We start from the raw sequence: 20,913 nt of genomic DNA, 5'->3' as shown, positions 1-20,913 counted from the left end.
TACAGGTATGGGACCTGTTATCCAGAATGCTCGGTGACCTGGGGTTTTCCGGATAATGGATCTTTCCGTAATTTGGGTCTTCATGCCTTAAGTCTACTAGAAATTCATTTAAACATTAAATAAACCCAATAGCTTGGGTTTGCTTCCAATAAGTATTAATTATATCTTAGTTGGGATCAAGTACAAGCTCCTGTTTTATTACAGAGAAAAAGGAAATCATTTTTAAAATGTGGATTATTTAGATAAAATGGAATCTATGAGAGACAGCCATTCCGCAATTGGGAGTGTTCTGGATATCTGGTTTCCGGATAAGGGATCCTATACCTGTAGTAGAAACTCATGGTTCAATGCACAAAATTAGCTCTGACTCATCCTCACACACATCCCAACTATGTTGATTAATGCAATACATGCCATATAGCAATCCTCATTCCTTATATTCCACCAAGTCGCAGTCCCAAGTCAGACAGGCCACCAACAGTTTATTTCATGGCCTCTAAGAGCTGAAAGGCAGTCAGGACTAACAACCTTTTGTGGTAGCTGAAAAAGACCAATTTGTCCAATCAAAATGTGCCTTTATGGAAAGGTCCACATCATGAAATAATTCTTCATTCATCTCAAATTTAAATGAAAACGAAAATGGCTTTAAAATGGTTGTACTGTTTTAGTTTTTTGGAAATGGATAGAGTTTAATGCTCTTTCAGCTATATAGATGATATTTCTGGTAGAAGATTTGTTCTAGTTATCATTGATAGAGTTTATTAAAAAAAAAGTGCAATTTCTCACCATTTTTGGTCAACAGGAATAAAACAGTTAAATCTGTACAATGAAAAATATAAGCCATAGGGCCAGATTCAATTCAGTAAGAAAATGGTTTATCACGTGAAAAGTCATGGATGAGATTCAATTTGAGATGCAATTCAATTCAGAAAAACTTATACTAAGGTTTATCATGTAAAAACTCTTTTGAAGTACTGTATATGGGAAAAAAGTGGAACTGGTTTTGGAGAAAAGTTTTTTCTCCTCAAATTGAATATCATCCATGACTTTTCACATGATAAACAAAGAGATAACTTTTTTCTCCCTGAATTGAATCTGGCCCATAGTTTGAAATTAAATAACTTAAAAAAACATCAGCCAGTGAAGACAGGTCCATCAAGGCATGTGCTTAACCATACACTATGTTAATAACTACCTTTTATACCTGTAGTTTTGTTACTTGTTATAAGCAAAAGAGTGCAACAAATAATTGAATGTAGCCTCCAATTATTTGCAAAACTAGGATGGGGGGTCTGCAATTGGATGCTGCTAAGCAGAAGGTAGTGTTCTAGTGGCTACATAACCTCATATATTTCATGTGTATTTCAGAAGGTGGCTAGTGGCAGACTGCCAGGAGTATCTAGTTGTACCTGTACAGAAACAACTAAACAATATACTTTTACTTCTTTGAGGGGATCCACGAGTTTCAGAAGCATGATTGCTGTGCATCCAACCTCTCGGAAAGAGACCGCAGACCTTGAATAATAAAGTTCTGTTTTCCCTCTTGTTCATCAAGGTGCTGGAGGAGGGTTGAGTACAGCAGTTCAGTGGTTTGCGGAATAGCGGGAGCTTTCTTCCGTCTCATTGGCCCGTTGTACTGTCACGTTCGGCACCCTATATCCAGAACCCAAGCTAAGCTTCCTGGTCTCGGCTCTCACTTCTGCCTTTAACCACCGCCTTTCACCTCTGGAGTTGCCCTCGGCTAATCGGATGCCGCCAGGTCTTAATTGAGAGAGGGGCTAAGCTAACGGTTCTGGAAGAGCAAAGGGGCACGATCGTCTCACCAGGCTACTGGAAGGAAGAACACCACCAGGAACAGGCAGGCCGGGCCAGCACAAGCAGAGAATCGTCAGACAGGCCGGAATCAGGATTGGAGAATCTTGAATAGTCAGTGGACAGGCAAAGGATCAGGATTGGAGAGGTCAGAATAGTCACAGACAGGCAGGATCAGGATTGGAAAGGTCAGAAGAGTCAAACAGGCAGGCAAGGGTCAAAACACAGTAGATCAATCAGGATTCAAGTTATAAAGCACCCAGGAACAAGGCAAACTGAACCTAACAACGGGTAGTTTGCAGAACACTGAATTACCCTTTTATACTATTTGAATTTCTCGCCTTTGTGCGTGACGTCATCACGCCTGCGCATAAACCAGGAAGAACGCTTGGAGGGAGGGACTGGACAATGGGACGAAAGGACGCATGCGGTGGGCGTCCCTGCCAGAGACATGGCGGGGGACCCCGCTGCCCACTAGACCACCAGAGTGAGTCCTTACACAGCTTATTTCCCAGGGCAGATGCATGTGAATCTATTGTGTTAATGTGGAATGTGAATGCCAGTGTATGTGTGTGTGTCAATGTCAGTGTATATATGTGTCTTTTTGTGTATCTATGCCTGTGTGTAAATTAATGGTTAGTGTTAATATATGTTTGTAATAGCAACTATCTGACAAGACCTGTGTGTTATAGAGACTATGAATTAACTTGTGTATAGCTGTGTAACTACATTCATTATTGAATCTTATAGGTACAGGTTGTCTGTGGGTTTTGCCTATAACCATTCTCTCTGTGAATTTGCCAAAAAGAACATTAACCCCTACAATTCCTTGCCCTGCTGCTCCATTGAATCCCCCACCTATCCATGGCCTCACTCTATTCACTGTCCTCTTTTACCCTTTCCCTTCTCATTCTGCTGAGTTACCCCCACACTCACCTCTCTGTCTCTAATAACCCTCTGCCTCAATCTATATATCTGTATAGATAGAAATAGCTATAATAGTATAATATATATTTTTGCACCTCAACCCCCTCTAATGCTCCTGTTCTGTATCCACCTCATTATTTGTTTTGGATGAATCTTTTAACCCTTCTGCCACTTTGGGAACAAAGCAGATTTCCCCTAGTTGTTACTGTACTTTATGTACAGCAAACCCCATTTTACATTTTTCAGGGGGCCAGAATAATCAAGAAAATGTATTATGCATTATATATATATGGGTGGGACCACAAAAATTGTTTAAAATATGGAAAAACGTAATATTAGTGTGTGGAGGAAAAGTTATGCAGGCCACACTTGGCCCGCAGATTCTTGGCCCCCTTTAGTGGACTGAACAGTTTCAAAGTGCCAATGAGGCCCTTCTAGAAACTGTATCAAGGTTATGTGTAACATCTGATGAGTAGGTTATCCTGTATTGTTTTTGTACTCTGTGCCTAGGAAAATGGTCCTTAAAGCACATCTGCAGTTACTCCCTTAGTTTTCCCATACCAGTGCCTAATCACTCCCTTACCTCCCTTCTCATGAAGTTTCTTACCAAAGGGTATATAATGTCTGGTCAGTGAGTCCTTTGTTCTGTATTCTGTCTCTTTCAAGTACAGGATCCACGTAGCTCGTGTATGTTTATTATATAAATAATAAACTTGGATTAACTCTTTCACCTCAAGTGATCTCTGGTTTTTGGATTTTTCCCCAACAAGTGTATGTAAAATGGAGGCATCACTGTATGAATCCAGCTGTAGCTAGAAATCTAGAGGGAATAACATTCTACAAACCGCTGGCTAGTAATTGTGCTAAGAAAGTAGAAAATACCAAGTGCTGTCCTGGCAAACAAGGAGTTTATAGAATGGCAATGCTATACATGTGCAGCAGTTACTACTTTATATATTCATAGAAAAGCTGTTGTTAGGTTTGTGTGGAAACCAAAATATGGGTACAAGTAATTTGTGTAATATTTTTAGTGCTTGTGTAATATTTTTAGTGCTTGCTCCCCCTGGAAAATTTTCTGCAGATGTCCATGGACACGGACTAACTGATTGGGTAGAAGGACCACCTTGATATGGATTAACTTTCTTGGATTTTATATGAACACATACTTATTGCTATACCCTTATGACTATTTGTTTTCATTTGCTTTTCTTTGTTGCTTTAAGAGCAAACTTTACATACTGTACTTACAATAAAATGCAAGTAATTCAGGTAAGATGGGATTGTTTCTGTTTTTAAATTCATATGATGTTACTGGTTCTGTACAAAGAAGGTAATTTTTGCAGGTAAACTAGACTGGTGCATGTTTCTGTTAGTATTGCTTAATCCTAATACTTAACTTTCCTGAATGACAAAAGATTTTTTTATCACATGTTCTTGTCTCAATCAATCAATAAATTATCATCCATGTCTATGTTTGGTAACAACACCTACACTGCTTGCTTTTTAAAAATAATTAGTAGAATTAAAGGGGAAACACAATTACATAAAATATAATATAATATAATAGCTACAGGATAGATTTTAAGTGATACTGGGTAGATTAGTCCACTAAATGTATCCAAATTTGTATCCAACTTTTTAACAAGAAAGAAAAACTTTTGCAAACAGCATGAGATATTATTAAATATGTGTATATATCCATGTAATTATATCAATTAACCACAGGCTGTCAGAACCCTAATCCTAAGGTTTTATAGTTCTGGAAACTCAGTTCCCTTTTAAACCGTGGGACTGAAAACAAGTCAGCTGAAAAGTAAAACCTACTTTGTTCATGTACACTGGTTTATCTTCTATTTACTTTTTCTTAAATAGACAAAAAGGCACGAGGGTACAGTTAAGAATTTGCATAGATTAAAGATCAATTTATGTATTAAAGGGTTATAAACATCAACATGAAAAAAAGTATTTCCTTGCAGTAATGTGTCTGACTATCTGTCAAATATGTAATTCTGTCAACTTTATATACAGTATATGTTTTAATGTTTCATTACTACATTTCCATGCAGTCAGTCTATTTTAATTTCAATTGGCCTAGGGCAGCCTCCTGTTCTCCTGTGTTTGTTTTGGTCAAAAGGAACTCCAATGGGAATTAATTTCTTAAGGGGTAAATAAGAAAAGCTGTTGTTAGGTGGCACCAATAATGTGGGAGCATTTTAGAGCAGAAATCCAATTACACATTGTCGATCCATTGCATTCAAAGTTGGTAAGGCAGGTTATCCAGGTTGTGCTTGCATCTTCATAAAAGCTGTTGAAAGAGAAGTGGTACTGAGAGATACTGAGTAAAAATAAATACATTTTCTGATAACAGGTAACAAAGAACAATGGTTTCTTTTACATAAAAGCGTATTTTAAAATATATATTAATTTACCAATCTGATAGATTATCACATTCTCCATACAGTATATTTAGTAATATGTTTTATTACCGTCAATTTTCTTTCCAAGCTTATTGGTTAATCTGTAAATAACATCATATGTAAATATCTCCCTGTTGGTTATTTTCAGATTTGTTAAAAATATCTGAAATCCCAGTATGATCAAATATAACAGGGGCACGCTCCAAAAATAACATTGTATTAATTAAATCATTAAGAAATAGCCTTATGCATTTTATGCCCTACCAGCATTTAATCATGCATCAATTTATGCAGCTTAGTTGCTATTATTACAGGGAAAAAGGGTAAAACTGACTTTCTTAAGCAGGTAAGATTACCTATATAAGGGTGGGTGGCCTGCGGTGCCTGGAGAATAGCAGTTATACTTCAGTTCAGTTAAATATATTACACACATTTTAATTTGTCTTTCTATAGATGTGCTATAATGCATCCCTACTAGTTTTTAAATGATAGAGAATTATACTGGCATAGACAGTAGATCACAGTAATTTGATGTCTACAGTAGAAATGCCTCATATCGTGAATCTCCAGATCTCAAAACAATATTTGTATTAAATGTACAAATATTATTTCTAAATAAATACGCTTAGAAACAAGCTTGCCCTCTGTCTGGATAATTATATGTATTTCTTGCTTGCCAGGTAAAGTTATTTTTACCCATATTACACAACAGAGTAATATTTAGACCTGCTGTTTTATTCATAGAGGTAAAAATTTGCATACCTTTCTGTCCCCGTGCATCTCCTGAGACTAAGCCACGGTCTTTTCCGGATGTTGGTCTGTTGGAAACATCTCAGCTGAAGGCAGGAAGACAGTAATAGAATGACAGTGAAAAAATTAAAGACTTCTCAAACCCTTAGTCCCACATTTCCAGGGAATAGTGATTATTCCAAGGACTCCTAATCTCTTGTGCTGATCTGGAGCATGAATAAAAACATCAAATAAAATGCAATGCTTTCCACCTACCTAGAGATGTAGTGTGGCTAATTTCTTCTGCATTTGTGGAGCGACTCTGGTTTTCTTTAACCTAAAGAAATATGGATTAGTAGCAACATACAAGTCCCCTTTACACTATGCACTGTCTGTGCACAAACTACTTAATGATGCCCCCCAATCTCAACATCTTGCACCTTACGGGTCTTCACTCCACTATAATTATTTCATATACAGAATGAATGTGGTACAGCAGTAGCAATATTTCAATTGTCAAAACCCTATGGAACTTATCTGACAAGTGTATTAATGCTAGGCAACCCTAGATGGTGCTATTTGCCCCAGAAGGCACACAGCTTTGTAATTATGTGGCCAATTAGTGGATTGTGATCCGTATGACCTATGGCAATACAGATAATGTATACTGTATGTACAAACTTGCCTTGTATTATCCAATGTGAAATGTGTCTTAACCAATTGGCCTTTAAGATATTTGGCACTGGGTGAGTCTTAATTTTTGTATTCATATTTTTGTATCGATTAATTTATGTTACGGGGCTCCTGCCACAAAATAAAGCTAGAGAGGCTGTTCATAAATCTGCTGATAATGTGTAAACTGGAGCCCTCCTCCAATATCCCCCTTAGACCCCTTATCCAGAATCATAGCATACCTGTATGACACAGGCAATGCCATTCAAAAGACAATGTGCAGTTTTCCATTTTGGTATATAAACTCCTATGTGGTTGCTATGTACATGATCTAAGCAACTAAGCATTTGTCTGAATGTCAAAATGAAGGATAAATAAGCAAATGAGTCAAAAGAAAGCAAGAAGGGCACTCTGATTAAGAATTTGCACTTTATTCAAATAGCCTTTACAATCTCCATGCCTTTATGGCTCTTGGCTCTTTGTATTGACTGTTGCAGGGAACCCAGTGGATTAAGCACCAAAGAATGATCAGCTGAATAGCGGAACAGCATTTGGTGAGAGCAGCCATTGTTGGGGAGGCATTCTCTCTCTAATAAAGACAAGGAATAAAAGCTGATAGAATTTCGCTTCACTGACTTCATTGCCAGCCAGATAATTAAAATAACGAATGAAGGCTTATTCTGAAACTGTCACCTTTTTTCATCTACAACAAGCTAAAATCTATCTTATAGTTAGCTAAAAGAGGCAACGGAGACCATATAAGAATTCCATATCAATGCATTATACAGTGCATATATAGTATCATATCAACACAGATCCATTTCTAAAAGAAAAGAACCAGAGCAGCAATCAAATGCTAGCCACAGCTCAATTCAGTCCACTACTGAGTCAGGTGGGAGCCATAGCTCAATCTGGCCCACCGTTAATTTCCTGTCACTTTTACACTTAGTAGGTGCAATGTCCATGCATAATTGAACACAACTGTAACCCCAGCTGTGACCTTACTGTAGTTAAACAGAGATGTGACTGCTATCTCCAGTAACTGAGCTTATCCCTTTCATTCCCTTCTTATACACTCTCTGCAATAACGATGTAAATTACACAAGCCATTTGCAGTATTGTCTCCAGCACGAACATCTCACACAAAGGGCAGACACCTCAAACCTCTGGGGGAAGGGATAATGTGACAATAACAATGGCAATATTATGTGTGTGAAGTGATTATATGCACCATATCACTATACAATCCAGTATTATTGGAAATAAAGGAGATATTATTTGTGATAAATATATGTGTTTATATATATATATATATATATATATATATATATATATATATATATATATATATATATATATATATTGCAATGTTCAGTACACAGAAGTAAGTTAGGCAAGCAATCCCATATTTTAATGCAGGTGGGAGTATCTCAATTGCATTTGGAGAGCAGTAGCTATAGGTGCTTGTTAATGTGGGCAGGAACAATGTGGATACTAAATCAAATGAAGCCCCCAAAAGGGCCCATTTAGGGTAATGGACGATGGAGAGATTTTGTTGCCCGCTATAAACTGGTGCTACTGCAGCAAATCTTCCGAAAATGCGTCTACACCAGCAATAATTGAAATCATCTGTGGCAAACCCTACACGTTGCTTCATTTTTCCAAAGTTGCCTCACAAGGAAATTTCAGCCGTCTTAGCGGCTTGTAGGTTTTACCCCTGGCCACTGCAATTAATGCCCTTTTCAGGAGATTTGTCAGCTGCAGTAGTGCCAATTTATCGTTGGTGACAAATCTCCCTGTCGGCCATTACCCTAACTAAAGTAAGAATTTTCTAGTTTCTATTGACTTTTGAGAATTAAATGGCCCCAGATTTAGTTTGGAGTAGTGATGGGCAAATCGGACCCATTTCCCTTCACCAAAAATTAACGAAATAGAGAAAATTTGCTGAAATGCATTGGTCTATGGGCAACAATTCTTTGTTGATGTGCGACAGTTTTTTTCACACATTAGAGTATATGAGACTTGGCAAAACATTTCGATCATCGCTAGTTTGGAGGTTTGGCTGATTTGACTTTATTGTCTGACCATCTGGGGATGTATGGCCAATCCTGGGGGGCAGAGGATTGTAAACACAGAGAGCAAATTTCCATCAAACAACTAAAAGGAAGGGAAGAGGCAGTGGCGTAACGAGATATTACTGGGCCCCACAGGTAATTATTTTTCAGGCCCCCAAAATGTCTACAGGTTGACCTGTTTTACCAATAGTTATTGAAATTGTATATTAAAGGGAAACTTTACCCCCAAAATGAATACTTAAGCAACAGATAGTTTTTATCATATTAAAGAATCTTACCAAACTGGAATATACATTTAAGTAAATCTTATACATCTCTTGCCTTGAGCCACCATTTCATGATGGTCTGTGTGCTGCCTCAGAGATCACCTGACCAGAAATACTACAACTCAAGTCAAGTCAAGTGGATTTTATTGTCATTTCAGCCATATACAGTAAATACAGTACATAGTAGAAACGAAATGACGTTCCTCCAGAACCCCCCCGGTGCTATACAACAACTCTAGTACACGGTCATGCTGGGAAAAAGTGGACATTTCAGTTCCTTATGAATATATTCAGTTCAGTCCTTGGGAGTTGAGATACCTGATGGCTTGTGGAACTAGACTGTTTCGCATTTCATATACTCTAACTGTAACAGGAAGAAGTGTTGAAGCAAAAGACACAACTCTGTCTGTTAATTGGCTCATGTGATCTAAGAAGCATAGTTTGTTTGATTTGTTTGTGTGCACAGTGAATTGTACGATCCATGGGGACGGCCCTTATTTTTTAAAATGGTGATTTTCTATTTATGATTACCCAATTGCACATACTACTAAAAAGAATATTATTATGAATATGGTTTATTTACATGAAGCAGGGTTTTACACGTGACATGAGCTGTTTCATGCACTACCTTTTTATAGAGACCTACATTGTTTGGGCGGTATAGTTTTCCTTTAATTAGGGCCTCATGGGGCCCCCCTCAGCCGCAGGATCTGCTTCCTCTTTAGTTACGTCCTAGGGAAGGGGGGCAGCAGCCCTTTAGCTCCAGTTCCTGGAGTTCAGATGAAATGGAAAATACAAAGGTCGGCCTGTAAGGCCCTTACAATAGTATCCATTTGGCTTGGCCAATGTACTTAGCAGCTTGTCTGAACTGTGTGGATTTTATCCAGGGAATAATAAACCACCTGTTGTAAAATTCAAGGCATTTAGAAACCCTGTAAAGAGTTCCAAGCATTGACCTATAAAAAGCACCACAGAGCAAGTGACTTCTAATAGCCTTTTTACTCTTTTAGAGGGGGTATATTTTTTATATAATACACAAAATCCAAATTTCTTATAAATTATATCCTTATAAATGGTGAGAAGTGATGTCATCGGTAATAAACGGTGACTAGTGATGTCATCAGTTATAAACGATGAGAAGTGATGTCATCAGTTATAAACGGTGACTAGTGATGTCATTCTGGTCACGTGTGTTTTTGGTCACAACTTTTGTATTACAATCAATAAAGTACCCCTTACTGGAAAATATGAGGATATTAGAAGTAACCTCGGAGTTCCATGTTGACTTGTATAAAAACACTCGGCCGAATGGTCATGAAACGCCTCGGTAACTTATAATATCCTTATATTTTACAATAGTGGGTACTTTATTCATTGTAGAACACCCCTTATATGTCAATCTGCCCTGTAGCGTCCAGACTGAACGCCCCAGTTCATTTGTGTTAATATAACAATGGCCCAGTCTCTTTCACAGCACGGTGGGTGTTATATGGCGCCTAATAAAGAAGCATAGGCACAAGCAGCAGCACTTCGAGTTCCGGTTTGCTTAAATGAATGAGTGTAACAACAATGCTGCTATAGCTGCTGAGCGTCCATATTCACTCAGTGTCCGCTCACGATGCTCCACTCAGCATGACAGTGGCCCTATTTGCTATGCAGTGAGAGAAACGCCAATAAGGAAAATAATGCGACTGACGCGAGGGGCTTCCCTGGACCTGTCATTCACTCTGCCGCCTCTGTGAGCCCGCCGCAGCAACAAGGAACTCGACTGTGGGCGGTTCCAACTAACACAAACAACTAGGGGGGGAGACATGAAAGCTGCTTCGTTTCCGTTTCATTTTGGCCGATTAAGCTGGTGAGGGTAAGTGGCAATGGTATTAAGGGAGGCGAAGGCATTTATTGTGGTCGCCTCGCACTTGGTGCTTGGGCAGTATTTGGGTACAATGACTACAGTGCCTCCTCCAGGGGTGGATGGTAGGTTCCGGGTTGAGTGTTTGCGGGCCGGGCTGCCTGTGCTTCAGATTTGCTGAGGGAAGAGAGCAGGGAAGAGGTGTGTGAGGATTTCGGTGCGGGAAGTGAGTGGATAGGGGTCCGGGTTGCTTATCTGGATTCTTCACCTCATGACATACACCTGCCTCAAAAGGGAATTACAAATTATCAGTCGTGGTGGAGAGGAAGCGTCCATGCGACTGGTGCTGATGGACTTTTGCTTGGGAGCGGTGGACTGAGAGACTGCCTCATATATCTTCTCCTTCAGCTCCCCGGTAGTATATATTTTCCCTCTTTATAGCTGTGACAGGCGGCCACCCCCTCACATCACATCCTTTGTATTGTCTTCATTCATCAGCAGATGCGGCTATTGAAACTACAAATCCCACAATCCCCTTCGGGGTTCATTCATAGCTGGGAGAAGCTCAGCTTGGGCAATAGCCGCACAAACACACACAAACACAAACACACACACACACACACACACACACACGTATTGGAGTGTCATTTTTTTGCTACAGTCTATGCCTTGTATCCTTTTCACAATTGGCTGAAACCACAAAGATACATAACTGCAAAAATGCAAAAAACACAATGTGGGGCCCAAAAGCAGCAACTTTCTGTCTTCAGAGACAGTAGTATATTCACATCATTGTTTTCCCCTAAAATGCCATTAGTTGTGCAGTCATCACAGGGTTTGGGTTTCTCCACACCTTTTGGCTTTTTGCCCACTCCCAGCTGTCATTTATCACTGCCCCCAGCTGTCATTTATCCCCGCCCCCTTTGACCCAGTTGCAGGTCATTGGTCTCAACACAGGGCTGCCCAACCTGTTGCCTTCTCTCTGCTATCTGAAGATGTAGGGAGCTGATCTGCAATAACGTTACCTGATTTATCCTTGTCATGGGCGTCATTACCCCATAGCCTGTAAACAATTTATAATTCAATTCTCTTAAATTTGAACTGGAAAACTAATCTGACATCCACCCACATTGTAATTCTAATTCAGCCTTATTTCAAAGCGTTCTGGAGATGCTGTCTGTTTAATAGCTATTCTGCAGTTGGTCTGTTTTGCCTCCCATCTGCTCTTTACCATTGCCTCATTCAGTTCTACATTTATCAGCATGTGCCTGACAGTGAATATATCTCCTGTCTGGAGACTCCACTTGGTGTTCTCGTTGAACCGTTGATGAGGACAGATTTCAAATAAAATGCTCATGGACCATGAAAGTCTTTTCTGACTGTGCCGAGGAGGTGGATAAACACTAGTTGTTTCAGTACACTGGCCAACCAGAGGAAACCTAACCCATTATTTCTTAGGGACATTGGCTGCCATAGCCTCCTGCACCGGTTACAAAAGGGCCAGGGACAGTAAATGGTTTTTGTAGCCTTTGCCCATTGTAGTCAGCCCAGGAGTGTAACTACAGAGGAAGCAGACCCTGCGGCAGCTGGTGGGCCCAGGAGGTATAGGGTCCCCATGAGGCATTAATTTATATACAATTTCAATAACTATTGGTAAAACAGGTCAACCTGTCAAGCCTAAAAAATAATTTGCTGTGGGGCCCACTAATATCTAGTTACGCCACTGAGTCCGCCCTTTGCCATAGGTACTTTAATGCCACTGGAATACATTTTGTGGTAGTGAAGTTGCACCTGCAGCCCCCTGCTTGATCTCACAGGGTGCTGTGAGTTATACTTCAACAATTACTCCAGGGCCACAAGTTAAATATACTTGCTCTTCAGTTATATTTGGTCCACTGTTTTTTTTTTTAGCTAGTATAGCGGGTTAGGCTTTCATTGTCAGTTTTTTTTTTTCCCCCCATTACTTTTTGTTTCTGATGGATCTTTTTGGACATCTGATCTTTCAGAACTTCTACTAAAAGAAGAGGGAAGGGACCACTTCACACAACATGGCAACAGTGCAAACCACGGTATCTGACATGCGCACGAGAGCGGAAGGTGAGTGCTGTGTTACATTGTGTCTTTAAAATTAGATCTTCAAAAATGCATTTAGAGGCAGTTTTATTTGCTTTTTGCTCATACAAATGTAGACAGGTTTTTCCAAAGTTACATGCCATCCTATCCCATCTAGTTATCGTGACACTTGAATGCAAAGGTGAATTCTTAGGTTTAATTAGTGATATGGCTCATAATAAAGTTATTTTTATTGGGATAATGGTACCTGTACTTCTCAACAACATCCGAAAACTCTTCAAAGTAAGAAGGAGAACAGGAGAGACTGGTCCTGTCGGCCTCAAATCTTTTCTATCCTCAGGATATAAATTTGCAATTCTGATACTTCGAAGTGTTCAACTCTTTCTGGTCTGAGGAAGTTATGATTGAAAAATGAAATGCTGGTATTCTGTTAACATGAAGTATTTCTTTAATTAGGATGTTTGAGTAATCTTCCTGGCTGTCATTGTCCTTTATTTGTATGATGCAGTATGTATGAATACTGAGGTGTTTCATTTTGATACAACATTGGCATAGATGAAACAGAAGCAGTGTTTAACCCTAAATCCAAGGGTTAGCAACGTGCTTGCTGTTGTTCCATAAAACATAGATTTCAATTGCTATTGTAAATTACATGCCTTGTGTGTCATTATGTTAGCATATATTTGTGTACGATCAACCAAAGGTGCTTTCTTACATGGTAGGTGGTGTAGAGATCACATAATGCGTTAATTTATGTCCAATTGTTTGTCGCAGTGCAGGAACAGCTGCACATTTAAAATCAGGTTAAAGTAGATATACTATATAGTTATGTTTTTTTCTTGATTGAATTAACACCATACATCCGGAGAAAGACTTCGGGCAACTGGATACTGGTACAGCCGTATTTCTGCAAGGTAGTGGTGGATAGCTTTAGACACTAGGGAGATGGAATTAAAGGTATTTCTTTAATTCTGATCTGAGCTGGCAGACTTGCTGCTCTCCAGTTCATTCCTGGCATCATTGTTTATGCAGCAATTGTGGCGATTCGGGGCTTTGTGTAATTTGCAAGGAGCTGGTCAGGCTTCAGGTTTCTCATCCTGCTTGTAAAATAACAATAGGTGCTTCATGGGCAGAGATATTTAGATAATCCTGTTGCCATAATGCTGTTGCTGCAGATTTGTGCTCTCATATTTAACATGCTTCCGGGAGAATTGCTTTATGTATTCTTAATGTACTCGTATTATCTTGAAATCAAATACTTTTAAACACTGCGGAGAAATATGCATCGCAAATATAATTAGAAACCCTGATGAAGGCTGATAAAAGTGTTAATTAGCACATATATGGCACACTCTCTGAAGTCTTGAACTCCCTGTAGAGCACCATAAAGTATCATGGTGAGATACATATTCTTAATTTTGTGGTGGTTTTTTTGCACCGAAAGAAAAAACCAGAAGTGCTGAAAGAGGAATTAGCATCTCTAGTGTTTCCCCTTTTGTGCTCTGTTTTGCTGTTTTAAACATTTTTGTAATTTATTTTTCTTCTCCTATGAATTAGCACTTTTTACTCCCCCCCCCCCCTTTCCAGTGATAATTGTTGAATTAATAACTGGTACTAGTTTTCCACAGGTGGTTGGTCAAATCAGACAGATGGATTACTTGCCCTTTACAGCCACATCATGGGAGATCCTGGACAGTGTAGTACAGGTATAGGATCCCTTATCCGGAAACCCGATATCCAAAAAGCTCCAAATTACGGAATGGCCATCTCCCATAGACTCCATTTTATCTAAATAATCCAAATTTTTAAAAATGGTTTCATTTTTCTCTGTAATAATAAAACAGTAGCTTGTACTTGATCCCAACTAAAATATAATCAATCCTTATTGGAAGCAAAACCAGCCTATTGGGTTTATTTAATGTTTACATGAATTTCTAGTAGACTTAAGGCATGAAGACCCAAATCCGTTGTCCCGAGCATTCTGGATAACAGGTCCCATACCTGTACCACAAAGTACTGTATGTTCCATCCTGCTTTTAGTTCAAAAACATGAGATTTTTGTTATACATTTTGATTGTACACAGTAATCGGGGGCGAATGCAAATTGTATTGCATGTTCAGATTTACATCTATTAAAACTATCCATGTTAATTCTTACAGGACCACCAGTTATTGAATTATCATGAATCCGCTTTTTATACATTGTATATATACTGTATATTGAGAGTTAGCCACTAACCTTCATTAACTTATAGCTGCAGAAAAGAAAACAGGGTGCTACTGGGTACTTATTTGGATGCACAGATCTTTACTGCTATAGGAATTTGTTAGCCTTGTAAAGAAACACAACACTCAAAACAGATGCTGGGAAGCCATAATTCTTTATTGCCTTTTACAACTTCCATAACCATTTGCCCTTGGTGCAAACAAGCTACCCTTTCTGGTTAACCTGCATTCCTATGTGGTACAGAATGCTGTTAGAATCTATAACATCATCATTATAATCATTGCCAAAGTAGGATAGAACCAGAAACGGAAAAAAGAAATTGCTTCACTTTAGCATCTTTTAGCTGGCTCCTAGATGCCACTGTAGTTGTTTTGGTTTAGACTCTTCACGCTATTGTCCTCCTGCAGACTTCTGCTGTGTATTCAAAGGGGTTGTTCACCTTTGAGTTAACTTTTAGTATGATGTAGAGAGTGATATTCTGAGCCAATTTTCAATTGATTTTCTTATTTGTGGTTTTTGCGTTATTTCGCTTTTTATTCAGCAGCTTTCCAGTTTGCAATTTGAGCAGTAGGGTTGCGAGGGTTCAAATTTCCCTAGCACTGATTTAAATAATTAGAGACAGGAATATGAACAGGAGAGGACCTGAATAAAATATAGCCTTATATGTAGCCTTACAGAGCATTTGTTTTTAGATGGGGCAATGAACCCCATTTGAAAGCTGGAAAGAGTCAGAAGAAGAAGGCAAATAATAATAAAAAAAAAAAAACATACAAAATACACAATTAAGACTAATTGAAAAGTTGCTTATTAGTTGGACATTCTATAACATATATTGTGATTTTTCTTTTTTTTTTCTGCACCTTCTAACCACCTGCCACCACTATTAGGAAGTCCATTAATTAAATGTAGACATGCTGACAACTCTTAAAATAAACAATTGGTTTGTACCAAAAAGAGAGGAACTGCCAAGAAGAGATCACATGATCACTTCAATCCGTAAATAAAATAATTATGTGAAAACCAAAACTCAGTGTCATAATTGTGTCCCATGGGAATCAATTGATAATTATGAATTGTTTAAGTGCAGCGTCGGCCCTCATGCTGCTAAACATTTGGCCTATTTCATGGCCATTCCCTGTTTCTATGAGAACAAAGTGGCTAAATAGATGGAATAATAGATTATAGTATGTAAAGAAAAGAGACTAGAAGAACAGAGGTTAAGTGAGAAGAGGAAGAATAATAGTACTGAGAGTGGGCCCCCGGTCTAGGATTACTTGGTGGGCCACTGGTCTAAGGATTTTGGGTGGGCCCCTGTTGTCCCAGTCCGACACTGTTAAAGTGCAAGGGTGCAAAAAGTGCACAATCATTATAATATAGACTGTGTCAAAATGTGTGCTTCCTTCCGCTGATCAGAAGTCCCTATACAAGTCTAATAAGTAATTTGCTTAGATTCCCGTTATATATGGCATCTCAGAAAAGCTTTGAAACAGCAGCCAAGAATACACTAAGCACTGCAGAGTCTTCCTGACATTCGAGTTTTTTTCTAATTCAATTAGAGTTTTTGGGTCGATCCAATTCACCCGAGTTTAACAAATTTAGATTTTTTTTAAATAAATTTTGATTGGTCAAGTTTTGAGTTTATGGGAGTTTTCAAAAACTCGCATGAATTCGAAATTCGACCTTTGATTAATGTACCTCCAATTGTTGCTAATCTTGGATAATAACTAGTAGCCATCCTTTGTAAAACCACACGGCTCTTTGTCTCTGGCCAAGAGTTATATTGTATATATCTGGCACACAAAGTGAAACCTCTGTAATGTATACTACAAAATGCTATAGCAAATTTGTGCAACTTCTCTTATTACAATAGATGATTTGGCAGGCAATTACAAAAGGGAAATTTATAATAAAAATTCAATGGAACTGATGCCACAGGCAATAAATTAGATATGATTCAGGTTTATGTCCCTGTGCCAGAAATATATGAAAAACTCTTGGCCAGAGACAGAAGCTTATATGGTTTTGTATAAGTAATAAGTATGGTTGCTTTTAAATCGATTCCTGTCCAACAGACTGTGGTAGACCTACCAATAACAGTACTCATGTAAGTGCAGTGCATGGAGATTGCTACTGTATGTCATAATTAATCCATCTGATCATGTTTTATATTAAAATTGAATGCCAAGACCGATGGAGAAAAAAATACACGCTGCTAACATCTCTATCGAATGTCGGCTATTTAAACCTATTTGTGTCCTAAAGATTGTAAGTATTTTGTTTTGCCTGAAAACATGTAATATTTTGTAGTGCAGTTTTTGGGGAAATATTATTGTGACTATATTGTCTTGCCTAGAGGAATCCATTTTCTTGCACTCATTAGTATTTCTATTAAAGGGGGGTTCCAAACACTTTTTCAATTGAGTTGGTTTCAGATTGTTCTCCAGAAATAAAGACTTTTGTCAGTTGCTTTCCACTTTTATTTTTTATAGTTTATCCAAATCCAAGTATAAAGTTTAATGTTTGTGTCTCTGGAGTCTGGCAGCTCAGTAATTCAGGTGCAGACTCTGAACTGTTACAATTTTGCTACATTTAGTTGATACATTTCTCTGCAGCATCTCAGGACTATTTGCAAGTATTGTATCAATTCTAACAGCTGCCTTTAATGAAACCCAGGGATTCTGCTCAGCAGGAACAAAAATAATAAATGTCAACTAAATGTATCAATTTAGAACAGTTTACAGGGTCGACGACCCCCTCCCTCTCCCAGAGCTGCTTTAGAAAGGTGAAAAATTAGACATATATTTTATATATATATATATATATATATATATATATATATATATATATATATATATATATATATATATATATATATATATATATATATATATATATATATATATATATATATATATATATCTATCTCAATATTAGAAAAATGGTTACACATGCAAATAGAAAGTAATTTCAAAAAAGTCTTTATTTCTGGGGAACAATCTGAAACCAACTGAACTGGAAAAAGTTGGAAGGGGAACAACCCCTTTAACTTCCTAGCCCACAGCCAGCCTTTTTTGCTTAATTGCATAGATCCAATCCTCTTGGGTTTACTGTATATAATGGATCTTAATAAAGATATTGTGATCCAAATTAAGGAAATACCCATTTTCCGGGAAACCCCAAGTGCCAAGCATTTTGTTACTAGACCCCAATCATGTACTAGCTATCAACTTTTCTCCAGCCAAGGCTCTAATTTCCACAATGTTTTCTATAATTCTATAATTCATAGATGAATGAAGAAGTACAGAACTTTTCTAGGTATTATGGAAAATGAAGTCATGGGAAAAAAAATATTTTTCAAAATGAATCGGTTAATAGTGCTGCTCCAGCAGAATTCTGCACTGAAATCCATTACTCAAAAGAGCAAACAGACTTGTGCCTGCACTTTAGGAGAGAAATGCTTTCTGGCAGGCTGCTGTTTTTCCTTCTCAATGTAACTGAATGTGTCTCAATGGGACATGGGTTTTTACTATTGAGTGCTGTTCTTAGATCTACCAGGCAGCTGTTATCTTGTGTTAGGGAGCTGTTATCTGGTTACCTTCCCATTGTTCTTTTGTTTGGCTGCTGGGGGGAAAAGGGAGGGGGGTGATATCACTCTAACTTGCAGTACAGCAGTAAAGAGTGATTGAAGTTTATCAGAGCACAAGTCACATGACTTGGGGCAGCTGGGAAATCGCAACAATATGTCGAGCCCCATGTCAGATTTCAAAATTGAATATAAAAAAATCTGTTTGCTCTTTTGAGAAATGTATTTCAGTGCAGAATTCTGCTGGAGCAGCACTATTAACTGATTTATTTTGAAAAAAATTTTTTTCCCATGACAGTATCCCTTTAAGTAAAGTGGTGTATGGCTATACTTCTTTAGTTGCTCATGTAGTCAGGATGTACCATGGAGAAAATAGCGAAGGTATAGAAATACTACTTTCAATAGCTGTTGCATTTATAAATTGTTTATAAATCGTTCAACTTTAGAAATGTGGGGTATAAAGTTGTTTAGAATTACATTTTTGCTTATTAGTCAATATTTTATTTACATCGTTTTTTTTCAAAACTGAGTGGTTATCCTTTTCATTTTTTAAAAGGTCCAGTGGCAGAAATGTCAGTTGTGTCCTGTAAATGTCAGATATAGAACAAAATATATAATTTGGTGTAAGCTTAAGTTGAATGAAAATTGTGCAGTGTTGCTGCATGTTATATGAGATGGATTTTTCCAGGACTGAATTGCATTGAAAGGCATTGTAGAGTTCTTCTGTATTGCTGTGTGTAAAGGCCTGTGCCCAAAGACTCACGCCAGACCAATAAATAAATGCAAAGATTGTAAAGGAAGTCGAGCAAGCGTGAGCCAGAATCCTTTTAAATTATTTAATATCTGGTCTTTCTTATTGGCCTTTTCAGTCATAGTTAAGCAGGTGTGTATATAGCGTAACAACCTGATCATGTGTCAGAGAAACTTTCTCTCTTTTCTATAAGCTATACATTTTATAAAGATGTTATCATCTATGCAAAGTGTTTGCGTACAGCCAGTTGTATGTCTTGTTCAATCTCAGTCTTGCTTACTTTTGTCATTGTACCAACAGATATTAATAGCTTTTATGGAAGTAAGCAGCCTATTTAAAGCATCAGTTGGTGTTTGGAACAGCCATGTTTTACAGGGGGCATAAATAAACTTGGCTAAGGGCTTTTCTTTTCAGGATGTCATTTATAATATTGCTCTACAATCGTGATCACTTACAAATCAGAATGATAATGTACAATTTTAAGGCAGATTGGAGAAAAATTCTCAAGCGATCACTGAATTTGGTTTGCAATGATTTTGGCCTTCAATTATTTTGTTAAAAATGTTGTTTTAATAAAATAAGGTAAAAAAAAGGTACCTATGATGTTCCTGGTAATGCTGCATAGCTTTCATAGAATGTATGTGTTTGTTGAATAGCTTCTGCTAAATTTTGAATGAACGCTCCCATATAGCACATGAGCCTGAAGGTTTCTTGTCTTGTCTCTTGTGTATATGCATTAGTTGTAGGCCTCTATCCAAACAAATTCAGTTGTGATACAAGTTTGCCCTACACTTTCTCCATGCCAAAAAAATGGGGTGAACAGTGGAAGTCTTTGAGATTAACCATTCGGGTGCAACTATTGACTTCTGGATAGCAATTCAGTATTCTAGCTTCTGGATAGCATTCCAGCTTCTGGATAGCAATTCGGCATTCCAGCTTCTGGATAGCAATTCGGCATTCCAGCTTTTGGATAGCAATTCGGCATTCCAGCTTCTGGATAGCAATTCGGCATTCCAGCTCCTGAAAAGCAATTCGGCATTCCAGCTCCTGGATAGCAATTCGGCATTGCCGCTTCTGGATAGCAATTCGGCATTGCAGCTTCTGGATAGCAATTTGGTAGTGCAGCTTCTGGATAGCAATTTGGCAGTGCAGCTTCTGGATAGCAATTTGGCAGTGCAGCTTCTGGATAGCAATTTGGCAGTGCAGCTTCTGGATAGCAATTTGGCAGTGCAGCTTCTGGATAGCAATTTGGCAGTGCAGCTTCTGGATAGCAATTCGGCAGTGCAGCATCTGGATAGCAATTCGGCAGTGCAGCTTCTGGATAGCAATTCGGCAGTGCAGCTTCTGGATAGCAATTCGGCAGTGCAGCTTCTGGATAGCAATTCGGTATTCCATCTTAATTGCTCATGTGTCCCAGTAACTTTTCAGTGATTTAATTACTTCCAATTACAAAAAAATTATTTCAAACAATTATTTCAACTAATTATTGCTGTATCTTACCTTGTATGGAGTTTTTTCTTCATACAGAGAGG

The 20,913-nt window shown here is 38.2% G+C and overlaps 1 protein-coding gene across 4 annotated transcripts in view; it reads left to right on the top strand.

Annotated features, from left to right (window-relative positions):
• The first annotated feature begins 10,458 nt into the window (after positions 1 to 10,458).
• The window catches only part of atp8a1.L (ATPase, aminophospholipid transporter (APLT), class I, type 8A, member 1 L homeolog), a 170,761-nt gene continuing 160,306 nt past the window's right edge, over positions 10,459 to 20,913 (top strand). For 2 of the 4 annotated variants that reach the window (XM_018229500.2, XM_018229470.2), the window contains exons 1-2: positions 10,821 to 11,162; positions 12,754 to 12,844. In XM_018229500.2, coding sequence (XP_018084989.1) covers positions 12,796 to 12,844 — 49 coding nt within the window. In that variant the 5' untranslated portion in view covers positions 10,821 to 11,162; positions 12,754 to 12,795. Of the gene's footprint in view, positions 10,760 to 10,819; positions 11,163 to 12,753; positions 12,845 to 20,913 lie in introns of those variants that run through there. The other 2 variants (XM_018229477.2, XM_018229485.2) reach the window with 2 other exon arrangements.

This window comes from Xenopus laevis, chromosome 1L, assembly GCF_017654675.1.
Source record: "Xenopus laevis strain J_2021 chromosome 1L, Xenopus_laevis_v10.1, whole genome shotgun sequence".
Classification (NCBI taxonomy): domain Eukaryota; kingdom Metazoa; phylum Chordata; class Amphibia; order Anura; family Pipidae; genus Xenopus; species Xenopus laevis.
This window is presented reverse-complemented; position numbering and strand designations above follow the sequence as displayed.